The sequence below is a fragment of the Schistocerca americana genome, chromosome 3, assembly GCF_021461395.2.
Source record: "Schistocerca americana isolate TAMUIC-IGC-003095 chromosome 3, iqSchAmer2.1, whole genome shotgun sequence".
Lineage (NCBI taxonomy): Eukaryota > Metazoa > Arthropoda > Insecta > Orthoptera > Acrididae > Schistocerca > Schistocerca americana.
This window is the reverse complement of record NC_060121.1, coordinates 961135019-961152468: the sequence shown is the minus strand read 5'-3', so window position 1 is coordinate 961152468 and position 17450 is coordinate 961135019. Positions and strand designations below refer to the sequence as shown.

The 17450-nt window shown below is 42.8% G+C and overlaps 1 protein-coding gene across 1 annotated transcript in view; it reads right to left on the bottom strand.

Annotated features, from left to right (window-relative positions):
• The window catches only part of LOC124606585 (facilitated trehalose transporter Tret1-like), an 89528-nt gene extending 75570 nt beyond the window's left edge, over positions 1 to 13958 (bottom strand). Inside the window, exon 1 of the mRNA XM_047138570.1 lies at positions 13802 to 13958. Coding sequence (XP_046994526.1) covers positions 13802 to 13931 — 130 coding nt within the window. The 5' untranslated portion in view covers positions 13932 to 13958. The remainder of the gene's footprint in view (positions 1 to 13801) is intronic.
• Positions 13959 to 17450: the final 3492 nt, after the last annotated feature.

Genomic DNA, 17450 nt, shown 5'->3' with positions numbered 1-17450 from the left:
GGGAGGGACATGAGGGGATGGACAGAGAGGTCCAGGAGCAGATGGATAGGGGATGGGGAATGGAGACAGTGGACGGAGGGAGGGAGTGGACTAGATGAACAGAGAGGGGGGGGGGGTGAGGGAGTTGTTATGAGAGAGTGGAAAGCAGGAGATAAAATAATAGAATTCGAATATATACATACCCGGGAAATGCCGTGTACTCAGCTAGTATGGAATAAACTTGAGATTCTCTGTCGCCAGCCGGTTATGTTTCACAGTAACGATACTTTCTAAATCCGTGCTGGTTATGCGCCAATACATCGTTTTCTTCGAAGTAATTCATAATATTCGAACACAGTATGTGTTGCAAAATCCTTATCTTCCTTTTGTTACATGATTCGCCAGATTAATATCAATTACTGAAGAAGAATAACAGGGCTGAAAGCATGCAAACTTTTTATTCACTTTGCCCAGCGATGGCACATTTCTGACATACGGCAAGAGGAAAATTCATTTCCCGTTTGCGCTTTGAGAAACGAATTGTGGGAGTCAGTCTCACTTCATAAAATGTTCTTGTGACATATCCATATATCCAGTGCTTGTTTTGTTACAATCCATAAGAAAGTTTGTTTATCGGTTTGCGTTATGTTTACCTTGAAAATTTTAGCTTCGTCCTTCGATTCACTGCCTCACGTGATACTGTACTATGAGGCGTAGCGCCATATATCGATCCTAACTTGGAGGCGGTTAAGTGGGAGATGTGTCTCACAGTTGGATAGTGACAGATGGTGACGCGAGACTGCACGCGCAATTAGTTTATGTATCAGCCGATAGAGGACAATATTGGATAGGGGACTGATTTAGTTTCGATTGTGCCCACTACAGTGCACTAAAGTAATAGAATGTTTTTCGTAAACTATTCCATAATGTGTTATTATGTCTTTTTGTGTAGGTAAAATGTTATAAATGTGTTTTAGCAGTATGAATGATGCGTGAGTGTGGTTTAAGGTTAATATGAAGATAATTGTTAAACGAGTTATGTAGTGGGATTTAGTGTGGGAACATTTGTCATAAGTATGGATGTGGACAAACGGGATTTTTGTAGAATAGGTTAGTAAAGAATGTTTATGGTAAAGGGAAAGTTAATTCAGGTATAAATGACAATAATAAATAACTTTATGCCCGCATCTCGTGGTCGTGCGGTAGCGTTCTCGCTTCCCACGCCCAGGTTCCCGGGTTCGATTCCCGGCGGGGTCAGGGATTTTCTCTGCCTCGTGATGGCTGGGTGTTGTGTGCTGTCCTTAGGTTAGTTAGGTTTAAGTAGTTCTAAGTTCTAGGGGACTTATGACCACAGCAGTTGAGTCCCATAGTGCTCAGAGCCATTTGAACCATTTGAAATAACTTTATGCATAAACAAAACTTCAGCATATTAGATAATTACGTCGGTAAAAAGTGCAGTCGTTAGATTTACTATTTTGCGATTGGTTATTGATGAAAAGAGCGGACGGACGCGGGATAATGTTGTTTTGCTATTGGCTGTTGAGTAAACTGACCAATGGTAAAGCAATATTCTTCGCGCGCCTTTTTCTGCTGGTAGAGAAGACTTAAAGTATTCTAGGGAGGAGTCGGACCCTAGCCATGAAACAGTTCGGACGTGTGCAGTAGTAGTTCCGATGGAAATGATAAGTTGCCGGATCTAGCAGTGTTTCATACATCAAAAGTGTGGTAAAGTGACGGCATAACTATTCCGATGGGTGTGTAGAAATTTCGGAATTTTTAAGTGAATTTTGTGACGAGAAAATACATATATTCCCTGCATTAGGTACCGACAGATTTAATATTTGGCGAGCATTCTCAACCAAAAACAATATGCATTTATGTAGCTATTACGTTTTCGGGAAATGCAACACCATAAACTCGCTAACGTGAGTGAAAGTGATTGTGGGTGACTGTGTTAAGACTAGCACGGGCTTGGCAGTGATACTTGTTCACCTAAGGTTCAGAATATATTAATTGAGGATAAAATTTCCAACCTTTCATTTCGTGTGGAAATTTTCTCCCGTAACGTAGATTAGTGACTTTAATTGCAGCCTGGTGGATGTCGAAGTACAGTAGGTTTCGCTCGGCTTTCCTACTGATGATCTGCTGAGACACTGTTCACAGGTAGGTGCAGGTTCGTCGTAAAGGGAAGGAAGGAACCGCGCCGCCGCAAGTATCGCTAAACTATTAATTTCATTCCCATGCATCTTCGCACATTAAATTACTCCATCCCCTTGTTGCGCAGGAAAATAGTTGTTCATACTCTTCCGATAAAAATTGATTCATGCGACGTCCAGTGATCTGACTTGCCCATGGTATTACGTTCAACATCTCCGTACGTCCACCCATTTTTAACTGAATGCTGCGAGGTTCTTTGAAAAGATTTCGGCTTATTTCCTGAGCCATTCTGTCCAATCTGAGCTTCTGTTCCCCCTGCACTGGCGTCAACGGGTACACGTAACATTTTACCCTCATCTTCGTCCGCCGCTCGTAGTTCAGTGGTCAGCGCGACGGAATGTCATACCTTACGGCCCGGGTTCTATTCCCGACTGGGTCGGAGATTTTCTCCGCTCACGGATTGGGTGTTGTGTTGTCCTTATCATCATCATTTCATCCCCATCGACACGCAAGTCGCCGAAGTGGCGTCAAATCGAAAGACTTGCACCAAGCGAAAGGTCTACCCGACGGGAGGCCCTAGCCACACGGCATTTCAGTTACCCTAATCTTCAATCTTTCGTCCTTGTCTGCGATATTCCAGATGAAGAAGACCAAGAGGACTTACAGAGTTGCTCCAAGGAAGCCTCATGGCTTCATTTTTATCATTAGCAAATTTATATCCAATTTCTTACAAAGTTTTCGGTGTTTTCCAGAAGTTGGGAAAATTCTATCGTACTTGATCTACTGGGTATTATACACCTACTATGAAGCGTTCCATTGGTGATGAGTGGTTTGAAAGTCTACTCGTCCCACAGATACGCTACCGAAACCCACGCGTTACCTGTCAAGAAACTCTACAGCAAAGAAGTGTCACTGTTTTTGTTATCATAACTGGAATTCCCTCGAAGTAAGGACTCGAAATTCTCGGTAGACCTCTAGATGAAAAGCGGTATCTTGTTGAAACCAATGATATTATCGGCTCGGCACTGATAGCACCTAAGAGCAACCTCATTTAAAGGATCTCACAACGCACAGGTCTGTATAAACAACCAGTGGCAGATAAAACTTCGGAATTTCAGCGTCCACTTGACATTTATCTCAGTAGTTTTCTTTTTACTTTTATCTCAGGCATGAGACATGTAATATCATTGTGATTTCGCACTTCACACAATTGCTGTTAGGTAACACTTTTAGTGTTCTTGTATTGCTCTTGCGGCATTTCCATCGCAGTTCACGTATTAAATTTTATTCATTTATGCACTTTTGCTGGTAATCCAACGACGAGGAGGCTTCTAAACGCACAAAGCAATAATTCATATCAAAAATTAAATTATTAACTTTTTATGACGAAACATAGTTTCATAAGGAAGGATTTGCTTTCTCGCTGTGATAAAAAATATTCCTACTTAAACTGAATGTGATGTTTAGATACTGATGAAAGTAATGAAATGAAATCTTGATTAATATTTTGAAGTAAGATTAATACCATCACACTACAGCAACACACCAGAAACTGTAGAAAAATGACGCTCAGCAGAATCGATTGTGTTCGTGCAGTTACGGTCGCTGCAGTTTTAGTATGAAGCTCTAATTATACCTGTAGACGACACGTCGTTACTCCAGTCCTCATATGCGCCAATTTTGGCCACTATTAAAGCTTAGAATTCCGTTACCGTGATCATTAACGCACGCCAGTGCGATGTTGGGCCAGGTCAGGTATCTTGTTGGAATCCGGGCTAGGGACGTTCTAACACCAGAATCGATATAATGGTGGGTATCTTTGGTAACGCCTAAAATTATATCTCTGCCTCGATAATTCGAGAACAAAAGTATCAATGTCAACAGTATCGCAAGGCACTGATCGCTTTTTTTGTGTATTTTCAAACTTCCTTTAACGAAAAAGGCCTTTTGATCTTTTAAGACTTATTTAGCACACAATGTGAAAAATGAAAATTGTGCTAATCTTTCACGGGAGAACTTCAGTATAAAGTCAAATACAGACGTAAAAAGTAACAAACAAATATTCCTAACACAAATAAAAATATATGCCTTCATGTAAAAGGTATCATATAGACTATATAATGGTAAGACAGAGATTTAGGAACCAGGTTTTAAATTGTAAGACATTTCCAGGGGCAGATGTGGACTCTGACCACAATCTGTTGGTTATGACCTGTAGATTAAAACTGAAGAAACTGCAAAAAGGTGGGAATTGAAGGAGATGGGATCTGGATAAACTGAAAGAACCAGAGGTTGTACAGAGTTTCAGGGAGAGCATAAGGGACCAACTGACAGGAATGGGGGAAAGAAATACAGTAGAAGAAGAATGGGTAGCTTTGAGGTATGAAGTAGTGAAGGCAGCAGAGGATCAAATAGGTAAAAAGACGAGGGCTAGTAGAAATCCTTGGGTAACAGAAGAAATATTAAATTTAATTGATGAAAGGAGAAAATATAAAAATGCAATAAATGAAGCAGGCAAAAAGGAATACAGACGTCTCAAAAATGAGATCGACAGGAAGTGCAAAATGGCTAAGCATGGATGGCTAGAGGACAAATGTAAGGATGTAGACGCTTATTTCACTAGGGGTAAGATAGATACCGCCTACAGGAAAATTAAAGAGACCTTTGGAGGAAAGAGAACCACTTGCATGAATATCAAGAGCTCAGATGGAAACCCAGTTCTAAGCAAAGAAGGGAAAGCAGAAAGGTGGAAGGAGTATATAGAGGGTCTATACAAGGGCGATGTACTTGAGGACAATATTATGGAAATGTAAGAGGATGTAGATGAGGATGAAATGGGAGATAGGATACTGCGTGAAGAGTTTAACAGAGCACTGAAAGACCTGAGTCGAAACAAGGCCCCCGGAGTAGACAGCATTCCATTGGAACTACTGACGGCCTTGGGAGAGCCAGTCCTGACAAAACTCTACCATCTGGTGAGCAAGATGTATGAAACAGACGAAATACCCTCAGACTTCAAGAAGAATATAATAATTCCAATCCCAAAGAAAGCAGGTGTTGACAGATGTGAAAATTACCGAACAATCAGTTTAATAAGCCACAGCTGCAAACTACTAACACGAATTCTTTACAGGTGAATGGAAAAAATAGTAGAAGCCGACCTCGGGGAAGATCAGTTTGGATTCCGTAGAAATACTGGAACACGTGAGGCAATACTGACCTTACGACTTATCTTAGAAGAAAGATGAAGGAAAGCCAGACCTACGCTTCTATCATTTGTAGACTTAGAGAAAGCTTTTGACAATGTTGACTGGAATATTCTCTTTCAAATTCTAAAGGTGGCAGGGGTAAAATACAGGGAGCGAAAGGCTATTTACAATTTGTACAGAAATCAGATGTCAGTTTTAAGAGTCGAGGGACATGAAAGGAAAGCAGTGGTTGGGAATGGAGTAAGACAGGGTTGTAGCCTCTCCCCAATGTTATTCAATCTGTATATTGAGCAAGCAGTAAAGGAAACAAAAGAAAAATTCGGAGTAGGTATTAAAATCCATGGAGAATAAATAAAAACTTTGAGGTTTGCCGATGACATTGTAATTCTGTCAGAGACAGCAAAGGACTTGGAAGAGCAGTTGAATGGAATGGACAGTGTCTTGAGAGGAGTATATAAGATGAACATCAACAAAAGCAAAACGAGGATAATGGAATGTAGTCGAATTAAGTCGGGTGATGCTGAGGGAATTAGATTAGGAAATGAGACACTTAAAGTAGTAAAGGAGTTTTGCTATTTGGGTAGCAAAATAACTTATGATGGTCGAAGTAGAGAGGATATAAAATGTAGACTGGCAATGGCAAGGAAAGCGTTTGTGAAGAAGAGAAATTTGTTAACATCGAGTATAGTGTTAAGTGTCAGGAAATCTTTTCTGAAAGTATTTGTATGGAGTGTATCCATGTATGGAAGTGAAACATGGACGATAAATAATTTGGACAAGAAGAGAATAGAAGCTTTCGAAATGTGGTGCTACAGAAGAATGCTGAAGATTAGAGGGGTAGATCACATAACTAATGAGGAAGTATTGAATAGGATTGGGGAGAAGAGATGTTTGCGGCACAACTTGACCAGAAGAAGGGATCTGCTGGTAGGACATGTTCTGAGGCATCAAGGGATCACCAATTTAGTATCGGAGGGCAGCGTCGAGGGTAAAAATCGTAGAGGGAGACCAAGAGATGAATACACTAAGCAGATTCAGAAGGATGTAGGTTCCAGTAGGTACTGGGAGATGAAGAAGCTTGCACAGGATAGAGTAGCATGGAGAGCTGCATCAAACCAGTCTCAGGACTGAAGACCACAACAACAACATGTAAATGTCATGCTACTCATATATTTATCGTTACTACAAGCGAGAAGTCTACTGTGCTAGAGTGATAAATACCTATAAGTATATTTTCCTCATACAATATTCAGAAATTCGACAAACAGAACTACATTTGAAAATATTTGATTACAATCACAAAGCCAAAAGCAGGTGATACTGCAGTCCTACTGCTGATATTTGACAGGGACTACGTAGCAAATGGCAGTTTTTATTATAGTTTCATGAGGAATCAAACCATGATTACTGATGGAAGTGGTGTACAGTGTTAAGACTGTTATGGGCAATGTACAAGTAAACATACTGTCAAGTCAACTCCCTGGGCCGTTTACCGTATTGCTGATACAGATTGCAATAAAAAGTATGGTCTACATCTTGGAGCTTCTAAGCCTCTTAGTGCACGATAAGTGAATAGCAGCATACGACACAAAAAGTAACAAACACAGAACAAATCTATTTTAAAAAACTAATTCGCTTGTTCTCAGTACACTGTGTTCCATGTCCTGTCGAAATACTTGAGCTCCCCGTGAACTCTGTTGCAATGTTGCAGCTAATGAAGCAGGTGCATTTAAACAGTGATTCCAGGTTCTCAGTCCTTTAACGACTCTGATCATTCCCAAGGCTCTTGAAAAATGCAGTTCTATTAAGATTGTGACGTCTTCCCTTATCTTACAGGGTGGTGACTGAGAAGATATCACGCCATTCGTTAAACCAAGCATACTAAATCCATTAATATCCATGGCGACACTCTGCAGATGCGGGCCAAAGGTAGTGGGCTGTCCCAGTGACAGTTGTGTCGCAAAGATATTTTTTTTTTAAATGCTTAGAACGGGGAATGTATTTCGTGACGAAATAAATGTACACGAACCTTATGTGTTTCATCGATCGCATAGACGGCGTAAACTTTTCCTGTATTACAGTAAATATTACATTTAATCTTAGTATCAAGGAGTAAACTCTTTAAATGTAATAACTTCTATGCTATTATCAAGGGAGAACGACTGTCCTAGATTGTTCTTCTCTTCCTCTCTCTTCGCTTGTTTCTAGTAACACGAAGCATACATCTTGTACCACGAAAGTAATGTAAGCATTTATACTGTTGACCTTGTTAATATAGTACGTTAAAGTTTATATGTGAGTTATTTCGATGTACAGTGAGCCTTCTGTCATGTTCCTTGCATTGAATTATTTTTTCTTAAGACGTTTACAGCTCCACAATTTTAGCGCCCGCAGCTCCAACTGACGCCATTACGCGCCGACCTACAAGGCTAAATCATAGCGGAAGCGCAGGGAACACCCGCTTTAACATTTAACAAACATTTTTTCACAGCAATCCGCCGCAGAGTAGAGCAACATTAGTTTTAAGATTATACTTTTCAGCTTCGACTACCACAGCCTGAATATGATGGTAAGAGGAGTATTCTTCGAGTATTGTGTGGGTCCACAATAATTTCAATATTTGAGTCCACGCTCTTAAAGTACAAATACGCCGAGACTAATTATAATCCTGTTATAGTTTCATTCTCAAGTAAAATTCTTGGAAGTAAGTCAGTCCATTATGTTTGATGATTTTTACTGCTCAGTTGTGAGTTGCCTAAAAGTAAAACCAATTTTGAAATAATTTTCTAAAATAATAAAATGACTCAAAAGTCAAAAATCATAGTGTATATTTAAATTTCTTTGAATGATAGATTTCAACTAAAAATCATTTAACAATTTTTGCATATTGGACCGCACAATTACATTCACGCGTGCTTCTAGACACCGAACAAACGAGAAAAATATAAATAAATAAACAAATATACTCCTCACGAAGAGACACTTGATTTGGCGCCCAACGTGAGGCGAAGAACAGCCACTTCAGTAGTGAATTGTGTTTGTGCGAGTGTGTGTGTGTTTCCTACATTAGAAGAAAACCTTTTGGCCGAAAGCTCATATACATAGCACATGTACGTTTAGAAAGTTCAGATGTGGCTGTCTGTGACTCAGATTCTTCTCAATCCATTTCATAATACTGTCGTTTTTCCATCATGGGCTTTCCATTGTTTGAAGAAGAAGAAGATGACTTATCGGGAAAATATTAATTCGGAATTTTACTTTCCCGTACAAAGGTCGACACGGGATAACTTTTTTAACACAAAAAAACCGGAAGTCATTTACTATATGGGTCGTTTGACACACCCTTCCTTTTCCTGTCTACACAGCGACCTCCATGCCCTACCCACATGCCTAGAAACGTCCGTGACGGGTTTCTTGAACTTAAGTATGAAATGACAAATCATTCCTTGCCTCCATAAAGATCGGATTTCAATGTTGTCGACCCATTACAGTGTGCATTGTAAAACTATCAATGAAAACGACAACCACAAAACTGCTAAAATCTTTATTGTCTGCAACTAATTTAGACGTCATAGCCCATTATCTGGAAGTTTTTAGAACGTCCATGATTTCGCAGACTACCAACTTGGAGACACGCCATCGTTGTTATAGGTAGTCTCCGAAAACTAGTTCATAGATGTTGGCGACTGATGAATGATGTATACGATTGGAGCTAAGCCCCTCAGCGTCAGTTAAGGCCTGAAGATGGTGTGCTGAAGCACCGAAAGTGGTAGCCATATAATAAATAACATCGTAAGGACGGCTGTAAGTGTTCCATTTTATTACAGAAGTGATGTCTGGCGTTCCCCAAGGAAGTGTCATATGCCCTCTGCTGCTCTTAATCTGCATAATCAACTTGGGAGATAGTCTGAGCAGCCGTATTAGATTGCTTGCAGATGGTGCTGCCATTTTCCATCCAAGAAAGTCATCGGAAGATCGAAAACAATTGTAAAATGACACAGTATCTGTGTGACGCAATAAGTGGCATTTGACCACAAGTAATGAAAAGTGTGAGGTTATCCACACGACTACTATAAGGAATCCGTCAAATTTTTGCTACAAAATAAGTCACACAAATCTAACGGCCGTGAATTCAGCTAAATACCGAGGAGTTACAACTACGATCAACTTAAATTGGAACGATTACATAGCTAAGGTTGTGAAGTAAGGTTGGTTGGTTGGTTGTTTTGGGGAAGGAGACCAGACAGCGTGGTCATCGGTCTCATCGGATTAGGGAAGGACGGGGAAGGAAGTCGGCCGTGCCCTTTCAGAGGAACCATCCCGGCATTTGCCTGGAGTGATTTAGGGAAATCACGGAAAACCTAAATCAGGATGGCCGGACGCGGGATTGAACCGTCGTCCTCCCGAATGCGGTGAAGTAAGGCAAACGGAATATTGTGGTTTATTGACAGAATACTTAGAAGATGCAACTAAAGAGACTGCCTACATTACGCTTGTCCGTCCTCTGCTACAGTAGTGCTGTGCGGTATGGAATCCTTACCAGACTGAATTGAGGGGGACGTCGAAAACGTTCAAAGCAGGGCAGCTCGTTTGGTATTATAGCGAAGTAGGGGAGAGAGTGTCACCTATACGATAGTGGAGTTCAGGTGGTAACCACCGAAAGAAAGGCATTTTCAGCGAGATCTTTTCAGGAAATTTCGGTCTACAACGTTCTTCTCCAAATGTGAAAATATTTTGTTGGCACTACCTACATTGGGAGAAATGATCATAAGAGAAATCGGAGCTCGCACGGAAAAATTTAAATATTCATTTATTGCAGGCGCTGTTGGAGAGTGTAACGGTAAAGAAATAGTGTTATACAGCAACCTCCATGCCCTGCCCACATGCATATGGTTGCGAAACCTGGACGTTATATCGCTGCGATCTGAAGAAACTAGAACGCTTCAACCAACAGAAGCTAAGATATATCATGAACCTGAAATGGGATGACTTCATATCCAACACGGCTGTTCTAGAGAAAGCAAAAATGCATAGCATGGAAGCTCTTACCATTGGGCATCAACTCAGATGGGTCGGACATGTCCAGCGGATGAAAAATGACAGACTTCCACGCCAAATGCTGTACAGTGAAGTGAGCACAGGTAAAAGGCCACGAGGTGCCCCTCTCAAACGTTATAAGGATCAGTACAAGAAAAATCTGAAAAACTTGAACATCGATCCGAGTAACTGGTCCACAATAGCAGAAGACCGAAGTCGCTGGCGCTCAGTTACCTCAAACGCTCTTCAAAACTTTGAGCTGGAACGTCGAAGAATGGAGAATGACAAACGCCAGAGACGTAAACTCCTCCAGGCTCAGCCACGTCCTGCACCTTCCATCAGCTGTAATGTCTGTGGCCGCCTGTTCCACGCTAGGATTGGATTGCTAAGCCATCAACGACACTTCCACGCCTGCACCGTGACAAAGGAAATCTCAGGAGAGAAATGAAAACTCGGATACGAGTATCAGCCGACGACGAGTTGGATGAACCCCCTGACAGGCACGTAAGTGTGAACTGCAGAGCAGGTGTGTAGAGTTTGATGTAGACATACACGAGCAGCAAAATAATGATGTCCCATATTGCATGCCACATTCCTCAACCATGCGACATGGGTGAATTCTGAGGCCAATTAGATGAGTACTTTATCGAAAAGGTTACATTTAAAAAATTTGTACTATCACTAGGACACTAATTCATACTGAATTCAGTAGCGACTGGTAACAATAAATTAGCGATTATCTCGCAAACGTCGTGCTGGCAGGCCCATGTTTACTGGAACGTTTGCCCTTCTGTTGTCGCATACTTTCAAGCTTCTCAGTGTCCCCTTTTATTTATGATACACTGTGTGCATTGTGTGTTTAAACCATGATGGGGGAAGGACATCTGTGATGGGATCCTAAGATCACATTGCTATTTCAGTGGAAGTGAAGAAATATTACAAGATGTGTTGAATGGAGTGAACAGACTAATGAGCACAGAACATGGATCGAAAGTAAATCGAAGAAAGACGGATGTAATGAGAAGTAGCGGAAATGAGAACAGCAAAAAACTTAACGTTATATCTACATCTACATATCTACATCTACATCCATACTCCGCAAGCCACCTGACGGTGTGTGGCGGAGGGTACCCTGAGTACCTCTACCGGTTCTCCCTTCTATTCCAGTCTTGTATTGTTCGTGGAAAGAAAGATTGTCGGTATGCCTCTGTGTGGGCTCTAATCTCTCTGATTTTTTCCTCATGGTCTCTTCGCGAGATATACGTAGGAAAGAGCAATATACTGCTTGACTCCTCGGTGAAGGTATGTTCTCGAAACTTCAACAAAAGCCCGTAACGAGCTACTGAGCGTCTCTCTTGCAGAGTCTTCCACTGGAGTTTATCTATCATCTCCATAACGCTTTCGCGATTACTAAATAATCCCTTAACGAAGCGCGCTGCTCTCCTTTGGATATTCTCTATCTCTTCTATCAACCCTATCTGGTATAGATCCCACACTGGTGAGCAGTGTTCAAGCAGTGATCGAACAAGTGTTCTGCAACCTACTTCCTTTGTTTTCAGATTGCGTTTCCTTAGGATTCTTCCAATGAATCTCAGTCTGGCATCTGCTTCACCGACGATTAATTTTATATGGTCATTCCATTTCAAATCACTCCAGTGCCTACTCCCAGATAATTTAAGATTTTAACTGCTTCCATTTGCTGACCTGCTATATTGTAGCTAAATGATAACGGATCTTTCTTTCTATGTATTCGCAACACATTACACTTTGCTACATTGAGATTCAATTGCCATTCCCTGCACCATGCGTCCATTCGTTGCAGATCCTCCTGCATTTCAGTAAAATTTTCCATTGCTACAACCTCTCGATATACTACAGCATCATCCGCAAAAATCCTCAGAGATATTCCGATGTTATCCACTAGGTCATTTATGTATATTGTGTATAGCAACGGTCCTACGACACTCCCCTGCGGCACACCTGGAATCACTCTTACTTCGGAAGACTTCTCTCCATTGAGAATGACATGCTGCGTTCTGTTATCTAGGAACTCTTCAATCCAATCACACAATTGGTCTGATAGTCCATATGCTCTTACTCTGTTCATTAAACGACTGTAGGGAACTGTATCAAACGCCTTGTGGAAGTCAAAAAACACGGCATCTACCTGGGAACCCGTGTTCAAAAAAATGGCTCTGATCACTATGGGACTCAACATCAGAGGTCATCAGTCCCCTAGAACTTAGAACTACTTAAACATAACTAACCTAAGGACATCACACACATCCATGCCCGAGGCAGGATTCGAACCTGCGACCGTAGCAGTCGCACGGTTCCGGACTGAAGGGCCTAGAACCGCTCGGCCACAGTGGCCGGCTGGGAACCCGTGTCTATGGCCCTCTGAGTCTCGTGGACGAATAGCGCGAGCTGGGTTTCACACGATCGTCTTTTTCCAAAACCCATGCTGATTCCTACAGAGTAGATTTCTAGTCTCCAGAAAAGTCATTATACTCGCACATAATACGTGCTCCAAAATTCTACAACTGATCGACGTTAGAGATATAAGTCTATAGTTCTGCAAATCTGTTCGACGTCCCTTCTTGAAAACGGGGGTGACCTGTGCCCTTTTCCAATCCTTTGGAACGCTACGCTCTCCTAGAGACCTACGGTATAACTGGTGATCATGAAGTAGACGAAGGTAAGGATTTCTCCTTCCTAGGCAGCAAAATAACACGTGATGGGTGGAGCGAGGAGGGCAAAAAATGCTGACTAGCACTGGCAAAAAGAGCATTCCTGGCCACGAAAAAACTATTTGTATCAAACATAAGGCTTCATTTGTGGAAGAAATTTCAGAGAATGTACGTTTGGAGCACAGCACGGTATGGTAGTGACAGATGGAATGTCGGGCAATCGGAACGGAAGAGAATCGAAGCATTTGAGATGTTGTGCTCCAAACATATGTCGAAAATCAGGTGGACTGATAAAGTAAGGAATCGGGGGCTCCTCTGTAGAATTGAGGAGGAAAGGAATATATGGTGAATGGTGACAAGAAGACGGGACGAGATGGTAGAGCATCTGTTAAGACATTGGGGAACAGCTTCCATGGTACCAGAGGGAACAGTAGAGGGGAAAAACTGTAGAGGAAGGTAGAGGAAAACAGGAATTGGAATACATCCAGCAAATAACTGAGGACGTAGGTTGCAAGTGACATTCTGAGATGAAGACGTTGCCAGCACAGGAGACGAATTCTTGGCGGGCCGCGTCAAACCAGTCAGAAGACTGACGATTCATAGAAGAGAAAGGCCACGATACTTGCTCCCCCTCACCCCTCACCCCCCCCCCCCCCTCCATTTCACACCTACCTCGCTCTTACCCCACACCCTATTCTTTTTTTTTTTTTTTTTAACATTGTAACTCACCGGCTATGGCAGCGATGTACTGTTTCCTGACACCGCCGCGTCCACCGCCGGCGCCACCATCGCCTTTCTTTTTTCCGGAAGGAGCTTCCGCCACCCTAAGCGGCGTCGCCGTGGCTTCTTCCGCAGACATTAGGCTGTAGCAGCGCGACGCTCGCTGGGTACTGCTTCAACTACTTTCTGATCTCCATCTAAGGGCCCGGGCAGATAATTTCATCGTTCATCTGTATCACTTCTCATTGCATCATGCCCTTACATGGACGCCGGAGGTTGATACAGATAAAAATCCCCCGATAGCGCCAACGGTCTCGTGCCGCTGGTAACACAAATAAATGACACCGGCCGCAAACGTGATGGCTGACGAGAACACATTATACTGCATGAAATGTGTACTCGAGATAAAAAGAATCGTGTCAGATAAATCGTGTCTGATTACGACCGGACAGATGGAAAACATCTCAAGTGGTACATGGCAACAAATTACCGCTACATGTCGGTGCTTTTTAAATGCGGCCCGTTTTTGAAACTTTCTGCGGCAACCTACTTTGGCTGCACAGTCTCAATATGGCACATTTTCACCAAAAAGCAGCCTTGTGCAGAAGCTTGTTGTAACACGCCCGGGGGTACAAAAGGGTGGGGTGGTACCTCTAAACTGGTTGTCGTTTCTGCTTTTCTTGACCGTGCGCCCTGTCCACACACGTACCTCCTAATCCCGCGGCGGTCGTACTGTTCTGTTCCCCACTGCTGCTGGCTTGCCTGAAATTATTTATCGAAATAAGCAAGCGAATAAAGGGGAGCCACTCAACTTTAAGTACAACACTGTTCTGCGTCTGGTATGAACATCTATATTCTGAGATGGTATGGAAATCACAGGTTCCACTGTTTACACTATAAGTCGTAAATGTTTATCCCAACTGACAGTCTTGATGATTATCTGTCCATTTGGACGAGCGTACGCGTACCGAACACGGCGCGGATGATTGTTGATGATGCAGAAGCCGAATGATCGAACAAAAGTTCTTACGCTAGTCACGCATACACAGATATTTGGTACCAGCCCTCTTTGACACTAGTAATGATATTTTAACACTGTTCGTCAGGTTAATTTTTCAGTTCACAGTTCTTCAGTTGTACGAGCGTGCGCGTAACCGTCGCGGCGGGGCTGATTGTTGACAATGCGGAAACGCGATGACCGAACGCACGTTCTCGCGCTCGCTACAAGACACTGGCACTTGATTGCCCTCTTTTATGGTAACTAATTTTTACTGATTCACATTTGTTCATTCTGGGAGACCGAACACGGCGTGGATGATCGATGCTGTGCGGCACGCAACGAGAGGATACATAAACACGTTTTGACGGCACTGCTCATTTTCAACTACTTCTTGATACACTTTCCTCTGAACCATTTCCATATATCATCACTTTACTATAATAGCACTTGTGGCAACACTTCAACTTCCATGCTAACAATGCCTCTCACATGCAGAGCTACACACTACACAACGGAACAGTTCCGTGTCCACCGCTCGACTCTCTACAGACGCTGCTGCCCGCAAAGATACTCCACAACTAAACCAGCGATATGACAATACTCTTTCATTGTGTAGTGGCCTCTGTTTTATGAATGGTAGTAACTGGAAGGGGATTTCATACTAAGGCTCGTCGACTTAACGTGGTTCTCTCAACATCCTACCATCAGCTGCATCTTTATAAATTCTTTACATCTTTTGCGGAAGTAGCTCTGCACGTAATCCAGATATATTACGTTTCCGTGCAACGCAAATTCAAAAATGGTTCAAATGGCTCTGAGCACTATGGGACTCAACTTCTAAGGTCATCAGTCTCCTAGAACTTAGAACAACTTAAACCTAACTAACCTAAGGACATCACACACATCCATGCCCGAGGCAGGATTCGAACCTGCGACCGTAGTGGTCGCGCGGTCCCAGACTGTAGCCCCTAGAACGGCTCGGCCACCTCGGCCGGCCAACGCAAATTACTTGCGTATTGTTAATGTAGGAATATTCTTTTCTAGCATTACTCAAGATGTAGCAGCCAGAATTGCATTGGGGAAAACGTAATTCGGTCCTTTCAAACGTTTGGTAACAGGAGCCGTAAACATCTGGAATCTCTTGATGTCGTTGTTGTTGTTGAGGTTTTCACTCCAAAGACTGGTTTCATATGGTCTCCATTCTACTCAATGGTGTGCAAGCCTCTTCATCTCCAGATAACTACTGCAACCTACATCCTTCTGAATCTACTTACTGTATTAATCTCTTGGTCTCCATCTGAAATTTTTACCTCCCATGCTTCCCACCAATACTAAACTTGTGAACACAGGTTTGTCGTAGCGAGACTGAATATCTGGTCCAGACTTTATATCAAATGGTTCAAATGGCTCTGAGCACTATGCGATTTAACTTCTGAGGTCATGAGTCGCCTAGAACTTAGAACCAATTAAACCTAACTAACCTCAGGACATCACACACATCCTTGCCCGAGGCAGGATTCGAACCTGCGACGGTAGCGGTCGCTCGACTCCAGACTGTAGCGCCTAGAACCGCACGACCACTCCGGCCGGCCAGATTTTATATCAATTAGAGTCCTTTCCGAGTACGCTGATGCATTAGCTCCATAATTAACAATCATATACAACCGTTCGCTCGTCGAAAGATCCGTACCCAAAGACTGGAAAGTTGCACAGGTCACGCCAATATTCAAGAAAGGTAGTAGGAGTAATCCACTAAATTACAGGCCCATATCGTTAACGACGATATGCAGCAGGATTTTAGAACATATATTGTGTTCGAACATTATGAATTACTTCGAAGGAAACGGTCTATTGACACACAGTCATCATAGGTTTAGAAAACACCGTTCCTGTGAAACACAACTAGCTCTTTATTCATATGAAGTGCTGAGTGCCATAGACAAGGGATCCCAACAGCCTCGTAGCAGTCGAGATGACAGGTATCTTATCCGCATGGCTGTAACGGATCGTGCAGCCACGTCTCGGTCCCTGAGTCCACAGATGGGGATGTTTTCAAGACAACAAACATCAGCACGAATAGTTCGACGACGTTTGCAGCAGCACGGACTATCAGCTCGGAGATCATGGCTGGGGTTACCCTTGACGCTGCATCACAGACAGGAGCACCTGCGATGGTGTACTCAACGACGAACCTTGGTGTACCAATGGCAAAACGTCATTTTTTCGGATGAATCCAGGATCTGTTTACAGCATCCGTGTTTGGCGACATCGCGGTGAACCCACATTGGAAGTGTATATTCGTCATCGCCATACTGGCGTATCACCCGGCGTGATGGTATGGGGTGCCATTGGTTACGCGTCTCGGTCACCTCTTGTTCGCATTGACGACACTTTGAACTGTGGACGTTACATTTCAGATGTGTTACGACCCGTGGCTCTACCCTTCATTCGATCCCTGCGAAACCCTACATTTCAGCTGGATAATGCGCGACCGCATGCTGCAGGTCCTGTACGGGCCTTTCTGGATACAGAAAATGTTCGACTGCTGCCCTGGCCAGCACATTCTCCAGATCTCTCACCAATTGAAAGCATCAGGTCAATGGTGGCCGAGCAACTGTCTCGTCACAATACGCTAGTCACTACTCTTGATGAACTGTG